Source organism: Equus asinus, chromosome 4, assembly GCF_041296235.1.
Source record: "Equus asinus isolate D_3611 breed Donkey chromosome 4, EquAss-T2T_v2, whole genome shotgun sequence".
NCBI classification, from domain to species: Eukaryota; Metazoa; Chordata; class Mammalia; order Perissodactyla; family Equidae; genus Equus; species Equus asinus.
Genome location: NC_091793.1, coordinates 19,827,168 through 19,845,381, shown reverse-complemented (window position 1 = coordinate 19,845,381; position 18,214 = coordinate 19,827,168). Strand labels below are relative to the sequence as shown.

At 45.8% G+C, this 18,214-nt stretch overlaps 2 protein-coding genes across 2 annotated transcripts; one reads left to right on the top strand and one right to left on the bottom strand.

Moving 5' to 3' along the window:
• The first annotated feature begins 37 nt into the window (after positions 1–37).
• Positions 38–3,360, top strand: SMDT1 (single-pass membrane protein with aspartate rich tail 1). The gene is made up of 3 exons (XM_014868423.3): positions 38–430; positions 1,888–2,028; positions 3,116–3,360. The coding sequence occupies exons 1-2, from the start codon at positions 245–247 to the stop codon at positions 2,023–2,025; spliced, it is 324 nt and encodes a 107-aa protein (XP_014723909.1). The 5' UTR covers positions 38–244; the 3' UTR covers positions 2,026–2,028; positions 3,116–3,360.
• A 1,091-nt stretch (positions 3,361–4,451) lies between these two features.
• On the bottom strand, positions 4,452–11,356 carry NDUFA6 (NADH:ubiquinone oxidoreductase subunit A6). Its single transcript, XM_014868422.3, has 3 exons — positions 11,169–11,356; positions 5,376–5,491; positions 4,452–4,659 (listed from the first exon to the last, which is right to left on the bottom strand). The coding sequence occupies exons 1-3, from the start codon at positions 11,305–11,307 to the stop codon at positions 4,528–4,530; spliced, it is 387 nt and encodes a 128-aa protein (XP_014723908.1). The 5' UTR covers positions 11,308–11,356; the 3' UTR covers positions 4,452–4,527.
• Between the last annotated feature and the right edge of the window lie 6,858 nt (positions 11,357–18,214).

Genomic DNA, 18,214 nt, shown 5'->3' with positions numbered 1-18,214 from the left:
CCCGCGCCCAGAATGAGGGCGGAACGGGGGCGTCGGCGTCATCCTCGTGACGTCACCACGTCGGGCCAGAGACAAATGCCTCTTTCCCACCGCAACGGGAACTAGGAGCACTGCGCAAGTGGGAGGCTGGGCCTCCCGTCTGCTGCCGAAAGCCTCGCGAGGCTTGGGGCGGCGTTCTTCCCGAGGGCGTCACCGGGGCCGGTCGGTGGGGTCCGGGAGTCCGGTTTAGGGGCGGAGCTGGGAGATGGCGTCCGGAGCGGCTCGCTGGCTGGCGTTGGCGCCCGTCCGATGTGGGGCTTTGAGGAGCGGACCGAACTGGAGGAAAGGTGGAGAGGTCTCCGCAGGACGAGGCGGTCCAGGTCGGACCCTGGTGCCGTGGAGGTCAGTCATCGTTACTCGCAGCGGCGCCATTTTGCCCAAACCGGTGAAAGTGAGTGTCTGCCTGGAGGCGGGGCGAAGGGGCCGAGGCCAATCATTGTGGGGAGTGTGCGGGTGTCGACGCTGATTGACAGGAGCACAGGCCAATAATACGACCTCTTTAGACCGGAAGGCGGATCAAGGACAAAGTTTTGCGCTGATACGCGGCTAATTTTGACAGATGGGAGGGAATGGCCGGCAGAGATCCCGGAGTTGAGCTGGGTGCTTGGAGACAGAAGATGGGGGGAAGAGCCGAGAAAGACGGCATTCCGCACTAGCTGATCGTGAGGAGCGCGGGGCCCTAGTTCCCCGGAGCCAGAAGTCTCGGCTTTTTGCATCTAATACGGACAGGTCACGTAACCTCTCTGCCCCGTCGATGGGATGAAATAACGAATTGTGAAAGGACTTTATAAACAAAGGATACGTAGGACGGGCCTTATCTTTTTATGAGTTTTGACCTAGTATTCAATTCATGTGACTTGCAGTCCTGAGAAGTCTGCAGGGAATTATTACAATCACTGTTTTTACAAATGAAGAATCGGGCCAGAGCAGTGAAGCCAGTGTCCAAAGCTACTAGCTGAGTTGGGTCCTGGAATCCAGGGTTCTTGCTGGTACAACCCCCACCAGATCCTATTTTTTCCACCACTGAATGCTATCACATGCCATCAGTATCCTTGGTTTTTTCTAAGTGGAAACAGTCCCTTATACCCAGCAAAAGTTTGTTGACTCCAGGGCTGTGTGGAAATTAAAAAACAAAAATAAATTCTTTTAAAGCTAGTCTGGCCTATGTTAGCTCATATAAAGTGAGTTCGGGGTTGTTTCAAAGCAAGAAGCAGGAAGGTGCAGGGTCCATGTTGGGGGAAGAGCTGCCTTATAAAAAGGCATAGCTGAACTTTTTTTTTCTTGACACTCCAGGAAACACGAGAGATGTTAAGCTTGTACTGAACTCCCCTAGTCCATCTAAATAGCTAGTCTTTTAGTGTAAAGACATGCTCACTTTTCAAAACACGCCTGTTTCTAAATTTTAATGTGGTGAAATAAAATTTCTCAGGCATCAGGGAACCTGTTAAAGAACTGTATGGAATATCCCTTCATGGTGCATCTTTCTGTGATCCATTTTCATGTGTTTAGTGTTTCAAGTGGAGCTGAACTCTATTTCCAGAGTCAAGCTCTCTGAGTACTTTCTCACCTGTTTGATTGTAGGTATCTGTAATTACCAGATTGTCCCCAAATTTTTAGATGTCCGGAGTGCCTAATACTTTTCTTTCCAGTATCTACTTTGATGGCCACAATCACTTCATCTCTTCTATTTATTTTTTTTGCTTTGATTTTTTCCAAGGACTTTAAAGTGAAGTTGCTTATGATGGGTCTGGGATCCACAGGAGGCAATGCCCCTAGGAGGGCTGGGCCTTCTGTGGTCCTGCTAGATTCGGGCCCGGAGCTCACAGCCATTGCTCTGACCCCCTGCAGATGTCCTTCGGCCTCCTCCGTGTGTTCTCCATCGTGATCCCTTTTCTCTATGTTGGGACGCTCATTAGCAAGAACTTTGCTGCTCTACTTGAGGAGCATGACATTTTTGTCCCAGAGGACGATGATGACGATGACTAACAGGTAAGACCTGCTTTTCCCCCTACATGGACGAGCAGAAAGGGGGGTGGAACATCTGAGGTGTGATGTAGTTTGGCCTGGTAGCAGCATTTGGACACTTGAAACAGCAGCTCAGATCTTTAATAATTGACTCACTTAGAGGCCAATGTTTTTATTTTGCCTTTTCTCTCTGTTGGATGAAGGAAACAGTCTTACTTACAAATCACTGGGATCTCTTCCAACTAGGCTGGATCCCAGCCAGCCTTTTCAGTTGCCCTTTACGTACCCTCAGTCTCTCAACCCACAAATTTTCTTGACAATATGCCTTACATACCCACCACAAACAGCTTCATTTCAGTGCTCCACATTGAAATTTGGGAACTGCAGATCCTCACTATGGTCAGCTCTGGTTACCAAGCTCTGTACCAGTACGGCCTATACATGAGCACTGCAGCCTGGTTCCTATACTGCTCACAAACCCTTCCCCCACTGCCTGTCCCATTCCGCTTCCTTGTATTGACTTCTGGTGCTATGTGCTGCGTGGCTGCATTATTGTCATGGGTAAGGACACTCCTGACTCCTTAGCCTGGCATTCAGGGCTTGCCCTGATCTGGTCACACCTGTTATTCTAGCCTCATCTGTATTCGCAACCACACACCTGTCCCCAGTATTGACCATTTCTTCTCCCAAGCATTGGCTCATTGTTCCTCTCACTTGGAAGCCTGTTTCCCAGCCCCTGTCTTATTTCCATCAATTCTTCATTGTCTTTGATGAAGTCTTCCCGCATTCCTTAATTTGAAAGTGACTGCTCCTTCCTCTGACCAGTACCTCTCTTGTGACACTCAGCATTGTGTACTTAAACACATACACACACCCTAAACTCCACTAGACTATGAGCTTCTTGGTGGCAGGGAACATGTACTTTGCACCCTTGGGTTCCCAGCGCTTGGTCTGTGGTGTATGCTCAGGAAATATATGAATGAATAATCAAACGTCCTCAAAACTGCCTCTCCCCTCACATTTGGGAGAAGCACTCTGTGGAATTCTCTTTTGGTATGTGGATACATGAGTGCTCTATTGCCCAATTCACTGCTGCTTTCCTTTCTTACAGGGTATGCAGGAAGTACAGCAAGGAGAAAACCCTACCTTAACTAAGAAACGGTGATGCTCACAGCCTCCCCTCCTCCCCTATCAGCAGAAGAGTCCAGGGAAAGCCCTCAGCCTCCCGACTCCAGTGAAGCCTCCTGCATGGTCTGTGACCACAGCCCAGATCCCCAGGCTCTAGGAGGTTCCCTGCGATGTGCTGTCCACCGAGCACAATCAGATTATGAATAAACATCAGCTCTGTATGACTAAGCGATGGCTGAAGTTTCTTAATAAGAGCAGGCTCTATTTGCAGTTTCTTGTCTCTGCTGTCCTTTCTCTCTCAGCCGAACATACAGGCCTTTGATTTACAATCCAGGATCTCTAGGCCCCTATGAATCCATAATCATGGGGGCCTGGGACCTATTTTCATTATTTACAAAAGCGCAACAGAAACCGTTTTCTCTCAATAAAGTCAAACTTTTTTTGTGTTGAGTAACACTGCCTAATTGTCACATGCTAATCCTAAGGGGCTTTGATTCTTAGTTTAAAACTACTTGAGAAATACCATTATTAGAATGATTCTTTCAAAACCTGCCTTCCTTAGAGGAAAAGATAATAAAGGGGTTGTTGGCAGTGAAAAATTTGGGAATCCTCAGGGTGCTTGTACCCATAGATACTGACCCTTTTGTCCAGCATTCAGACTGCCCAGGGAAGAAGCAGAGAAGACTACCATCCAAAGCAAACGGAGATGAGTTCTTTAACCTGGCTTCACATTTATTCTCCTGTCACTTTAGAGCTACCCCCGAACTTGCAAAAACAGTAGGAATATTTCTGTTCCGTGTGTGCACTGAACAGCTGAGTCCCTAGCAGGGTGCCTAATTGAGGAGGAAGTTAATTTCATGTGAAGGGCTGGTGCTTGTTGCAAATAGACCGGCTAGACCTCTGAACAGCCGTTTTCTTCAGAACCCAGGGTAAAAGAGCCCAGCTTGTCAGCTCTACTTCTGTGCCTTAGTGCTACTCTGATCCCTCTCCAACAGCAAGAGCTGACTGATGTTGGATGACCTGTGCTGTGACACCAAGCTGTCCCATCCTGGAGGCTGGAGAAACACAGCTGAATGAACGAAGTCATCCAGCCTCACACCCAGGATGACAGTTTCTGAGCAGATGGCCTCATCCTTCCTGTTTACAGACATGCAAGGCTCTGAGAAAGAGAATCCAATCTAATTTACAGGAAACACCACACTTCAGGAAAAGGGAAAGAACAGCTGGTGTGTATACCAAGACCCGACTTGTTCAGGCAAAAAGGGAGAGAGACTGCAAAACAGCTTCCCCTTGGTTCACCAATGGAATTCTATCGTGAGTATATGACCATCATATATTGTTTATTTGTGCTCTAAAGTATTTAAATATCAACATGCACCTTTCCATTGAGTGACTTCACGGGTCATGGCCAACATAAAACTTGGACAGGAAGTCCTTTGGCCTTGGTGCTTCTGTTTCATGGAAGAACCGCATAATATGTGTCCGCTGCTTCCACACTTTAATCGTTTCCTCCAGTTCCATCTTTCCCTGCAAAAGTGACGGGAGAGGTCATTCATTAACGTGGTCAAGTAGAAGGAATACAACACCGAAGGCCAGCATTCTATTCTCTGCTCTGGCACTGACTTGTTGAGTGACCTTGGGTGGCAAGTAACGTACTCTGTCTAGAACACAGTTTCTGCATCTGGAAAATGAGATATATTGTTTAACTCTGTGGCTAACTGGTCCTAAGAGGAGAGACTACCAGGTCAACAGGCCCCTGTGCCATGAACGCCTAATCTGACTGGCTTATGTTTTTGCATAATGTTTCTATCATGTTACTTACTGGTCCATGCTGAAGCTCCCATTGATGCTAACATGACTGACCAGAGAGACAGAATCAGGCCTAGGATTTGACCCCATTTATGCAGGACTCAGTCAACTGGCCTGCCTCTTCTAGCTGTCAGCTGGCAACCAGGTGAAGCAGTAACTTCCAGAGATGGGGTTCAAGAAGAGTTCAAATTTTCCTCCCCATATCTTTTTAAGTTATAAAATACAAGCTGCAATGGATTCTCCCTTGAACAATCTTATCATCTATTTAACCAGGTGATAACTTCCAAGTTCAACTGTTCTTTTGAAACACTATGCAACTGTTGCTGATCCAGTAGTTGCTTTTTAAACCTGGAGACAAAGTGTTCATCTGGGAAGACTGAAAAGCTCCAGACAAGTTGGCTGCTCTTTTAAGTGGGTCAGGGAGAGTCACTTACCTTAATGACCAGAAGATCAACTACCCTGGGGTCCATGACATGGGCATTCTTCATAAACATTTCTCGGACTTTATCCCGTCCCTGTTTCACAGAGATGTCTAGCTGGAACAAATGCACTAGAGAGAAAACATGATTCAGGGTAGAAATTACATGGTTAAAGCATGTTTCTTCAACATTGAGTCACTGGATATTCATTGAACAGGTACAGGTTGCCCATTCATTCCATTCACCAAATATTAGCCTGACCCTAAGCTAGGCGCTTGACGATGCAAAGAAGCATGAGACGTGGTATGTGCTCTCAAGGAGCTGACATTTTGTTTGGGGAGACAAGACCACTGCAGTGAAGAGGCAGGATAGCAGAGTTTCAGAGTTCAAGGGTTCAGATCCCAGCTCTGTCATTTATCAGCTATAATCCTGTGTATGTTAAGTTCTCTGTGCCTGAGTGCATTTATTTATGAGTGAAATGAGGATGATAACAGTACATATAACACCAGAGCTGTTGTGAGGATTCTATGAGAGAATGCAAAATCCTTAGCATGGTACCTGGCAGGGAATAAAGCTCTCAATACAGTAGCATTATTATTATATGGAACAAGTGGCAAAAGATGATGGGGTTGAAATGAACGTAAACTGATATGGGTCTGTGCACCACACAAATTTACAGTTGAGGGAGACTGCTGAGGATCTGTGCCGGCAGGGAAGGCTTCGATGCAGGAGCAATGACTACCATGTTAGGTTACTCGGGGGAAGGAGAGAATTTAAGATGTAGCTCCTGTCTTAAAGCTTCCTAGGTCTTAAAGTCTGTTGGAGGGATAGCCATCCATGAATGCAAACATAAAATCATAATATTCAGCAATCCCCGATGAAGTAGGTGCCTGAAACAGTGCCCTGGGCCTTCAGATGAGGCATATGGATGTCCTTTGAAGATGAGGTTTTAGTCATTCGTATTCCCATCCCTGGCACTGAGCCTTCAGTGGATTGCTGATGACAGCAAGGGCATGAACAGGGCCTTGTGTGCTAGGTGGAATACAGACAGGAGGACGGGCACACTAGGTTGAGGGGACAGCGTGAGCACTGTGGGAGGAAGGAGACCAGGCTGCCCATCTGGTGAGGATACCTTGTGTTGTGGCCATTCCTGTAAGACGTCCACTCTGGTCTATAGAACGACCACAACCAGCTCTGAAACCACTATTTAGGGCTATTCAACAATAAAGCTAGAATCTTTAATTATATTCATAACTTAGTGACAGTGATAGAGAACCAAAGCTTCTGCTGAGGGAAATACTGTGCTGCCGCAAAGACGACAATGTTTCTCATCCGACCAGGGAACCAGCAACAGCAGCAATCTAAAAGGGGAAGTGCATCCCAGCTTTGTAGGGAAGGCGTAACAGAGAGGACAGAGGATCACTCCCACCAGAAAGAGCTCAGGATTCTGTGGTGTCTGGAGTAGGCTCTCATGGCGAGCCAATGATACACATCTGTTCCCAAATCTGCCTTTGCGGACTTCACTTTGGTAGCTTAAAATCAACCGTGGTGGGAGTATTTACACCATGGAAAATGGTAAATGTTATCAATCTAGGGTTCCCTCCAGAGAGCTAGCTGTTAAACACTACAGTCAGCATCATATTAGGAATTTTAGAAAAGAGCAAAGGGACAGTAAGACAGACATAAAAACAAATGCAAACTAATACGGATCCTAGAATTTAGAATCTTACCGTGTGGGGGAGTGAGGGCTAGCGCACCCTGGGGACTTGCCTTAAGTCACCACTACCGGTCCCTGGCAAACACGGGCCGGGAATCCAGGTTGCTTATTGTTTTTTTAAATTTACAGTTGGTGCTCTTTTAAGGAAAGGAATATGGGGAATCTTCCTTGCTATCAGTGCTTCCTTTTCCTGCATTTTTATATTAGATGCCTGCCCAACCTTGGGAGGAAAAAACAAGGTGCCTCTAGGCATACTCAGGGAGCTGGTGCCCATCGCTCCCCTTCCTCATGCCCTGAGCCACACACCAGGGCACTGGGTGTACGAATCTTCTCAGGAAAATTTTCACAGGCAGTGGGGCTTATGATGTCAGTTCACAGATCCCTGAATGCCCATCTTCCAAGGTTAAGAACCCTTGTCTCCGGAGAGACAAATTCCACAGCTTTGTCCTAGGCTTCCCCCTCTCATCCTAACCCCCTGAACACACCCCTCCACCAGTGAGAAAGGCTGTGGGCATGCAAAAAGTAACAGTCTAAGCTATAGCTGCTGAATTGTTCTTTGGACTAAATTGGTGTCTCTCAAACCAGTGGTGATTTTGCACCCCTCCCCCGGAACATTTGGTGACATCTGGAGGCATTTTTGGTTGTCACAACTAGGGGGAGAGTGCTACTGGCAGGTAGTGGGTAGAAGCCAGGGATGTTGGTAAACATCCTACTACGCACAGGACAGCCCCCACAACACTTACCCAGCACAAACGCTGCTGCTGAGAAACACTGCTTAAATCAATTCTAACTGTCCTTCCTCAACTCAGACATTCCTGAATATTTAACTTTCAATTTGAAAAAATCTGAGACACTCAAAAGGAAAATACGGAAGTGCCCCTTTTGGATGAAGGTGACTACCACGGTCTCTGTGTGTTCTTCCAAAGTTACTGTTAAGGCTTTTCTGAGTCAGGAAGGCCCTGACAGATTAGGAAAGTCGACATTGATATGGTCTCAGCTCTTGGCTCCAGTTCATTTTGGTAGCATTCATACCAGGCACTGGGAGATCCCTAGATGGGAAGGCAGCATGGTATAATGGAAAAGAGAATGAGATCGAGGGGCAAAGACGGGGTAAGGTCTCCACACCATTATGAACTATGACCTTGTCTGGGGTACAGCCTCTTCAGCCTGTTCCCTCATCTAAAAAATAGAAAATAACCTTCACAGGAATGAGGTGAAATTCTAGTGACAACATCTGGTAAACATTAAACGTTGATACAAATGTTAACTATTAAAAATTTCAGCACTTATTTCCCATACCTCTGTTATATTTTGGGTTTTAATGATCTGGTTATATGCCTATCTTCCTGACTAGACCATAAGACTCTTGAAGGCAGAATTGTGTTTTATTCATTTTTGTGTCTCTCTAGGCACCTAGCACTGATCCTATAGTCCAAGCGGTACTCGATGACATGGAAATTAAATGAATGAACAGTTTCTATACAAAGTCTCCTGCTATGTTGTAACCAGCAAGCAGCATGTAATATTTTTTCAAAGGAAGGATTCAACGGTGGTTTCTCCCTGTGCTCCCACGCCAAGGCTGCCACCATCCGGGCAAAGGGCACTCTGCCCCACATGTGCAGCAGAACTGGGTTCTGTGAGATTCAGGGAAAATTACAGCAGGAGATAAGAGTGAGGGGTAACAGCTGGACAGCCTCTGAAGTCCGGCTCTTCTACTTACTAACAGTGTGACATGAGACAAGTTCATGAGGCTCAGTTTTCTCATCTGTAAGACAGGGAACAATCAGAGCCTACTCTAAAGTAAGGTAATGTAAAGTATTTAGCATAGTGCTGGGCCATGTGTGTGCATTTCAATAAATGTTAGTTATTATCAATACTATTACTTATTCCCAATTCTTGGTTTGGTTCCCCAGCTGGAGTCCCAATTGTGGATAGCAAGGCACCAGTGTAGACAGAGGTCTGAGCAAGTGACCAGCTATAGATCAGTGATCCTTCCTATAAGGGTGTACCACCCCACTGACTCCCTTTTTTCCTGCTCTCTAGGCTCCTCCTGTAACCCCTGGCCTTCTCCTCCTCCTCCCAGGAACCTCTGACTCTGGGATTATCTTCTCAAATAGTATTTGAAGGAAGGTTCTGGGAGCGGATGGTTTAGAAAGAGATGGGTCCTGACAGTGGATACTTGTGTTCTATCCTCAACTCAGCCATTGATTTTTCCCCTTCACACACTGCTCTTCCCGCATCTGGGCCTTGTTCCCCACCTCCTGCTCCTCCCTGCAACAAGAAAGGGTTCTGGGCACTCACAGAAGCATTCTGCTAGGCAAACATTATGTTTTAAACATCTGAATTTGAATACGCACTCCCCCACCCGTCCTCCGAAGGCATTTGAATTTGCAGTGTCTGACCCAGCGGTTCACTTAAGTCTCCCTGTCTAGCATCCTGTGGGTTTGAGTTCTGGTCATCAGCAGCCTCTCAAAAAGGCAGCTTGAGGACAGGGACACTGTGGAGCAGACACAGTTCCCACACATCAAAGAACTGGGGTCTACAAGGAGGCTACTGCTAGGGTAAGCCCTATAAATAAGAATGACAATGATAACAACAATAAAAACAACAGTAGCAGCCCACATTTAATGAGCGCCTGACTAAGTGCCAGGCCCTCGCCTAAGCACTTTAGATCTATTAATCTACTTAACAGGTAACCCTCTGAAGAAGGTACTATTATTATCCCCATTTTACAGATGAGGAAACTGAGGCACAGTGAGATGAAATAATTTGTCTATGGTCACACAGCTAGTAAGTGCAGGGCGTGGAGGCAAGTCTATATAATCACCACATTTTACGGCTTCTCACACACAGGCAGGGCAGTGGCAGCCCTGATGGGTGCTATGGTGCTCCAGATCACTTAAAAACACTGGCACAGCGCTTAAGTTCGCACACTCTGTTTCGGTGGCCCGGGGTTCAGGCTTGTCTGCTAGGATTCCGGGTGCGGACATGGCACCGCTTGGCAAGCCATGCCGCAGCAGGTGTCCCACATATAAAGTAGAGGAAGACGGGCACGGATGTTAACTCAGGGCCAGTCTTCCTCAGCAAAAAGAGGAGGATTGGCAACGGATGTTAGCTCAGGGCTAACCTTCCTTTAAAAAAAAAAAACCTTCCCTCAGACTAGCAGTGATGGTCTACACTGAAGCACGCTAAATCAACAAAACAGTCCCTGACAGTGGTACTGCCCTTGACAGTTTAGACGGCACTTTCCCCAACCCCTCTTTCATCAGGTGCACTAGGCAGCACTACCGGGGATGCCAAGATAAGAAAAAACACAGGCTCTGCACCCGGGGAGCTGATATCTTAATCCTTCAGGTTAACAGACTGGTTCTCTGACATCTCAGTGGAGGCAGGGGTTCTGAGGAAGCAGCAGGCAAGCCAGCAGGGGGCAGGGGGAGGAGTTCCTAAGGAAAACTAGGGGCAGGTAGAATATCGGGGGCAAGGCGTGGGAGACTGGAGAGAGGGGGAGGACATCTCGCCTGCAGGGGTGTAAAGGCACTCCTGATTTACGGATGACCTTGGGAAAGTCACTTCCCTTCTCTGCTTCAGTTTCTCTTTTTGGTGGGGATGTGGGAACCAGATGATCGCTCAAATCCTACAGCCACTTGGGTTATACAACCTATGGGCATCTGTAAGTATGTTCTGGAACTCTAGAGTTGACGTGGGGTTCCAGACCCACCACAGGCTAGCTCTGGGCCTTGTGAGCGTCATTTGGCCTCTCGGTGCCTCAGTTGCCTCCCCTATAAAATGAGTATGTCACTGACAGTCCCTGCTCTCCCTCCCGGGGTTTCGGTAAGAATTACGGGAATCCTAGAAGCCAAAGCGCCGAGGGCGCCTAGAAGCGCGGGACGGACGCTGGGAAGGGCTGATGTGACTCCGGCGCCGCCGCCAGGTCGGGTCCACCAAGACTCGAGTGACCCTCCTGCCCTGAAGCACGCGGAGTCGCCTCTGCCCAAGCTGGTGACCTCGGCTCGGCCCGGGAGAAATCGGAGGCCGGGACGGCTGCGACCTTGGGCTGCCTCCGGGGCCCCGCGTGCGCCGCTGCCTCTCACCAGTGTTCGGCACCTCCCGGTACCAGGCGCGGTAGAGCTCGCGCACCCTCCGCTTGGCCTCGTTCATGTCCCGACTGAAAATGGGCTTCACCGAGGTGCCGGCCGCGGCGGCTGCCCGACTGACGCCGCTCGCCGCCATCTTGCTAAGGAAATCGCCTCCTAGCCCCACCCCCCTTTTCAACGCGCGAGTGTGGCGGAAGAACGAATATCTTCTGTCATTGGCTAAGATTAAACGCCCCGCCCCCAAGCCCCAAGGGTGGGCGGCTCTGGGGCTCTTTGATTGGCTGGAAAGGCTCTGTGGGCGGGAGAAGATCGGCAGGTGGGGCCTGCGCATGCTCATTTGAGGAAACGCCCGCTCGGCCGTTGGTCGTCCTAAACGTGGCCCGACGGCGCCGCCAGGGGGCGCACGCGCCACAGGCTGGAGGCTGGGCGGGAAGCCGGCGCGCGCGGTCGAGCGTCTCTCGTTTGGGACGCCCGTGGGCGCGCAGGGCGTCGGGGAGCTTCCTCGGTCGCTCGCCGGCGCGGCCCCGAGACGACGGCTGAGGCTGAGGCGCATCCCGGTGGCTGGGCTGCCGTGGAGCTGGCCCGACCTCTTTGCGGCTTTCCCACAGCAACGACTTTTTAAAAAAATAAACCAGCTCTTTGCAAGCGCGCTGTAGATGGGAAAGCGCTTTCCCGGCCCTTGGCTTCTCGGCCTTTCTCCACCGCCCGGGAGGTAGTTATCTGATCAGCCCCATCTCAGACAAAGACATTTTCCTCCCAAACTGTGGATCTCTGTGAAAAACAGCCCAGAATTTTGGAGCTGGGCGGAACCTTCAGCCGTGCGTCCTGGGCCTCTGTCTCTTCCCGGGCCTTTTTCTGCAGAGGTTCCCTGGCCGTAGGGGCAGCCTGGAAGCGTAGAGGGAGAAGCGGCAGCCGGCAGCCGTGCAGGAGATGCTGTCCCTGGTCCTCGCGATCTCTAGGTAGGTGGGTGCCCTCAGCATGACCGCTTTACAGGTGCGGACGCTGCGGTGGTGCCGAGTCGCGGTCGCTTGACGCCTGCCTGGGCTTCCCGGTTCTTTCTGACAGCGCAGCTGACAGGCACCTCGTGAGGCTGGGGAAGGAGCGGGGCCAGCCTGCGGGACGGCCCTGCCTCTAGCCCAGTCTTTCCCGTTTTAAAAGGGTAAAGAATTGGATTTTTCCCCCCTTTATTATCTTTTAAAGAATATTCGTACATTTAAATAAGTTATAAAAGAAAGCACGTCACATCTATGTTACAGAGCATGATAATAAAATGGAAACTTACACCTCAGTACCCACTTCAAGAAGTGGTAGTACAGTTCCAGTTTCCATAAAGCATCCTGAGTTCCTGGTAACCACTGTTTTAACCTCTCCGGGCACGTTAACTTGCTTAAGCCTCGCCACACGCCTGTGCGATGAGCGCTGTTATGCCCATTTCACAGGGAGAAAGCTGAGAAGCAGAGAGACTAAGTGACTTGGCAGCGTTGGGTTGAGACCCAGGTAGCTGGCCCCAGAGTCTGTGTCCACCTCTCCCAGCACCTGTACAATATCTGCCTGTGTAATTCTAACCTGATCCGTGCTCCTGGCCTCTCCAGGGGTAACCACTGTCATTAATTCAGTGTTTAATCTTCCTTTTCATTGAAAAAAAAACAGCCTCTAAAACAACCCACAAACTCGGAGAAAATATTTGCAAATCATATATTCTGTAAGGGACTTGTATCTAGAATATATAAAAGGCTCTTACAACTCAACAGTGAAAAGAAAAATAAAAAAAATGAACAAAAATGACAACATCAAATGCTGACGAAGATGTGGAGCGGCAGGAACTCTCTTTCATGGCTGGTGTGAATGCAAAATCGTAACCCACTTTGGAAGACAGTTTAGCAGTCTCTTACAAAACTCAACACACTTTACCATATCATCCAGCAGGCACGCTCTTCGGTATTACCCAAATGAGTTGAAAACTTATGTCCACACAAAAACCTGCACATGAATGTTTAGAGCAACTTTATTCGTAATTGCCAAAACTTGGAAGCAACCAAGAAGTCCTTCAAGGGGTGAATGGATAAATGAACTGTGGTACATCCAGACAATGGGATATTCTTCAACGCTAGAAGGAAATGAGCCATCAAGCCTCAAGAGACATGGAGGAACCTCAAGTGGCTATTACTAATTGAAAAAAGCGAATCTGAAAAGGCTGTAAAATTGTATGATTCCAGCTATGTGACGTACTGGAAAAAGGTAAAACTATGGAGACAATAAAAAGATTGTTGGTTGCTGGGGGAGAGAATGATGAATAGGTGCAGCGCAGAGAGTTTTTAGGGCAGTGAGCCCATTCTGTGTGATACTATAGTGGTGGGTGATGTCATTATACACTGTCCAAACCTGCAGAGTGAACCCTAATGTAAACTGTGAACTTTGGATGATTCCGATGTGTCAGTGTAGGTTCATCGATTGTAACAAATGTACCACTCTGGTGGGGGATGTTGATAGTGGAAGAGGCTGTGAGTATGGGCGTTACAAGGGGTATAGGGAAATTCTCTGTATTCCCCACTCAATTTTGCTGTGAGCCTAAAACCACTCTTAAAAGATAAAGTCTTTTTTTTTTTTATGGGCAAAAGATTTGAATAGTTGTTTCTCCAAAGAAGATATACAAATGACCAGTAAGTACATGGAAAGACACATCATCATTAGTCATTAGGTAAATACAAATCAAAACCATAACAAGATAGCCATTTCTCAGCCACTAGAATGCCTAGAATAAAAGACAGGCAATTGTTAGTGATGGCGAGGATGTGGAGAAATTGGAGCCCTCATCCGTTGCTGGTGGTCATGTTAAATGGTGCATCCACTTTGGAAAATAGTCTGACAGGTTATTAAAAAGTTAAACATAGACTTAACTATATGGTCCAGCAATTCCAATCCTAGGTATTTACCGAGGAACGTGAAAACATTTGTCCACACAAAGACTTGTATGCAAACGTTCATAGCAGCGTTATTTACAATAGCCACAAGATAGAAACAACTCAAAAGCCCCTCAACTGCATGGACAAAACCCCCAAAATGTAGGGAAACAAAATGTGCTATATCCACACGATGGAATCCTCTTCAGCCACGAGGAATCTCGAAAACATTATGCTAAGTGGAAGAAGCTACACACAAAACAACACATATTGTATGATTCCATTTGTATGAAGGGTTCAGAAAAGGCAAATCTATACAGACAGAAAGTAGGTTAGTGGTTGTTCAGGGGTGAGAATGGAAATGAAGAATCGACGTATTATGACGTGTCTGTGTAGGCTAATGGAAATGCTCTAAAATTAGTTTGTGGTGATAGTGTACAACTTTGCAAATATACTAAAAATCATTGAATTATACACTTAAAATGGGTGAAGGATAAACTTTATGGCATGTAAGTTATATCTCAGCAAAGCTGTCGGACAAAAATAGTCTCCAATGATTTTTCAAATGGGTAAAGTCCAATGTATCTTAATGATGCCTTCTTGCTTTCATCATCTTAAAAAAGGAAAAAACCTCTATTTGTCCTTATTAAAAACAATGATTTTAGAAAATTGTGAAGGAACAGCACAGTACAGAAAATAAATAGCCTCCATCGAAGTAGAGGTAATGTAGAACACAGTGAAAAGAATTTAGAGTCAGTCTCTGATACCAGTGTCTAGCTGTATATCAAGTTACCTTTCCTCCGTGAACTTTGGTTCCCACATCTGTAAAATGGGGATAATGGTGGCTACCACACAAGGTTGTGAGGATTAAATGAGATGATGTATATAATAATAAGTGCCTAGAAGAGTGTCTACTGCACACAGATGTTTGATAAATGTTGGTTTTCCTTTCTTTTGTCTACTAATCAGATTATGAGAATCCTGTTAACTTTCTTTAGCCTCAATCCCTATAATACATTACACAGAGTAGATCCTAGTGACCAAGAGCCAGTGAAGAGGGGCAGTCTTGCTGAGGGAGGAGGGTTGGAATGCATCTAGGTGGTTGTCTTGATTATGTGTTTGCAGCTTAAGCCCCCCATTTTTTACTTACATTGTATGTTATGGATTAATACAAATAGAGATTTTTAAAAGTGCTTTTATGCACATTTTACCCAAGATTAAGAAAACGTCCATTTTCTGTAGCAAAGAATATTCTTTTTTTTGGTGGGTGATGTTGGTGTAGATATGGGTTAAGGGCTAACCACTTTCCCAACCCCCTCTTCTCACTGTCCTTGTTGCCCAGTGAGTGTTAACTTGGGTTGAATTGAAGCCTGAAGCGTTTAGAGGACTTGTGCAGTTGGTCATGGAGGGAGAAACTAGATCCCAGAATTTCTTATTCCAGTTCACTCCCTCTTACCTCTTCCTCCACTCCTGCTCTCCTGTCACCCCACTTTTGGCCTTTATTTAAAGTTCTCCTGTCCAAGATGGTCAACATCTATCTGCATCCTACTTCTCTGAGACCACCTTAGAGTCAGAGATAACACAGAAGATCTTTTGGTCTCCAGTGGCATATGGGATCATGGGATCCCAAGATGGAAGCAAAAGCAAGGAGGAGGTATCAGGAACTGGAAACACACCCATCAGGGCCCAGATACATAGCCACACATTGTACTCAGCCTTTTCTTTCTGGCCCCTGTAGGGAAGAGAAAAGTGGCTTTTATCATTTTCTGTATATTCTACTATATATTTTAAATTAAATGTTTAAGATAATTTTAGATTCACATGTATAAGAAATAAAACAGGGAGGTCAGAGGTACCCTTTACCCAATGGTAACATATTATAAACTATATAGTACAGTATCGCAGCCAGGATACGGACTTTACTATAATCAAGATACAGAACACTTCCATCACCACAAAGATCCCTCATGTTGTCTTTCCCCCTCCCCCTCGTCATTACCTGATAAAGGGGCTCCATTTCTATAATTTTGTCATTTCAAGAATGTTATATGGGGCCAGCCCTGTGGAATAGTGGTTAAGTTCAGTGCATTTCACTTCAGAGGGCTGGGTTTGTGGGTTTGGGTCGTGGACCTACACTACTTGTCAGCCACACTGTGGCAGCAACCCACATATAAAAGCTAGAGGAAGATTGGCACAGATGTTAGCTCAGGGCTAAACTTCCTCAAGCGAAAAAAGAGGAGGATTGGCAACAGATGTTAGCTCAGGGTTAATCTTCCTCAGGAATAAAAAAAAGAATATTATATAAATGAAATCATACAGTATGTAACACTTTGGTTAGGCTTTTTTCCCCCACTCAGCATAATTCCCTTAGGATCCATCCAGGTTGTTGTATGTATTGATGGTTTATTCCTTTTTATTCTGAGTGGTACTCAACAGTATGGATGTACCACAGTTTGTTTAACCATTCACCCCTTTAAGGACATCTGAGTTGTTTCCAGTTTTTGGCTATTATGAATAAAACTACTATAAACATTTGTGTACAGCTTTTATGTTAACATAAGTCTTCATTTCTCTAGAATAAATGCCCCGGAGTGCAATTGCTGCATATTTAGTTGTCTAAGAAACTACCAAACTGTTTTCCAGAGTGACTACCATTTTACATTCCCATTAGCAATGTATGAGTGAAATATGGTTTTTCCACATCTTCTGCATTTAGTGCAGCGACTTTTTTTTTTAGCCATTCTGATAGATGTGTAGGGATATCTCATTGTTTTAATTTGTGTTTCCTGTTGGCTGGTGATGTTAAACATCCTTTCACATGCTTATTTCCCATCCTGTATTCTCTCTGGTGAGATGTCTTTTCAAGCCTTTTGCCCATTTCTAATTAGATTTTGTTTACCTGTTGAGTTTTGATAGTTCTTTATATATTCTAGATACTAGTCCTTTGTCAGATACGTGGTTTGCAAACATTTCCTCCCACTCTGTAGCTTGTCTTTTTATCTTTTCAACAGGGCTTTTCACAGAGCAAAAGTGTTTAATTTTGATGAAAGCCAATTTATCAATTTTTTTCCTTTTGTGGATTGTGCTTTTGGTGTCAAATTTAAGAACACTTTGCCTAGCCCTAGGTCCAGAAGATTTTCTGTGATTTTTTTTTCCCCTAAGAGTTTTATGTTTTATATTTAAATGTGTAGTCCATTTTGAGTTAATTTTTGTATAAGGTATTAGATTTAGGTCAAGATTCATTTTTTTGCCCATGGATATCTGATTACTACAGGACCTTTTGTTGAAAAGCCAGCTTCCTTCCGCTGAATTGCTTTTGTACCTTTGGTTGAGCATATCAGTCAGTGACAAATTCTCTGAGTTCTCCTTCATCTGAGAATATTCTGATTTCCCCCAGGATTCCTGAAGGATATTTTCATTGGATATGGGATTCTGGGTTGACAGTTCAACACTTGAAAAATGTTGTGTCACTTCCTTCTGGCCTCTATGTCCTCTGATGAAAAATCAGCTGTCATTTGAATTGATTTTCCCAAATAGGTAAGGTCTTGTTTTTCTTTGGCTACTCTCAAGATTTGTTCTTTACTTTAGTTTTCAGAAATTTCACTATGATGTGTCTTCGTGTGGACTTGTTTGGATTTATCTTATTTGGATTTGCGTGGCTTCTTGGATCTGTCATTTTATGCCTTTTACCAAATTTGGAAAGTTTTCTTTGAGTATTTGGTCAGCCCTGCCTTCTTTCTCCTCTCCTTTCAAGACTCTGAGGACATGATGCTTGATCTTTTAAATAGCCCCACAGGTCCCTGAGGCTCTGTTCATTTTTTCCTCAGTCTGTTTTTTTCTGTTGTTCAGATTGGGTAATTTCTACCATTCTATCTTCCACTTCACTGGTTATTTCCTCTCCTTTCTGCTTTTGAACCCATTCAGTGAGCTTTTTATTTCAGTTATTGTTCTAAAATTTCCATTTGCTTCTTCCTTATAGCTAATATTTTCTTTGCTGAGACTCTCTCTCTTTTTTTTTTTTAAAGATTTTATTTTTTTCCTTTTTCTCCCCAAAGGCCCCCAGTACATAGTTGTATATTCTTTGTTGTGGATCCTTCTAGTTGTGGCATGTGGGACGCTGCCTCAGCGTGGTTTGATGAGCAG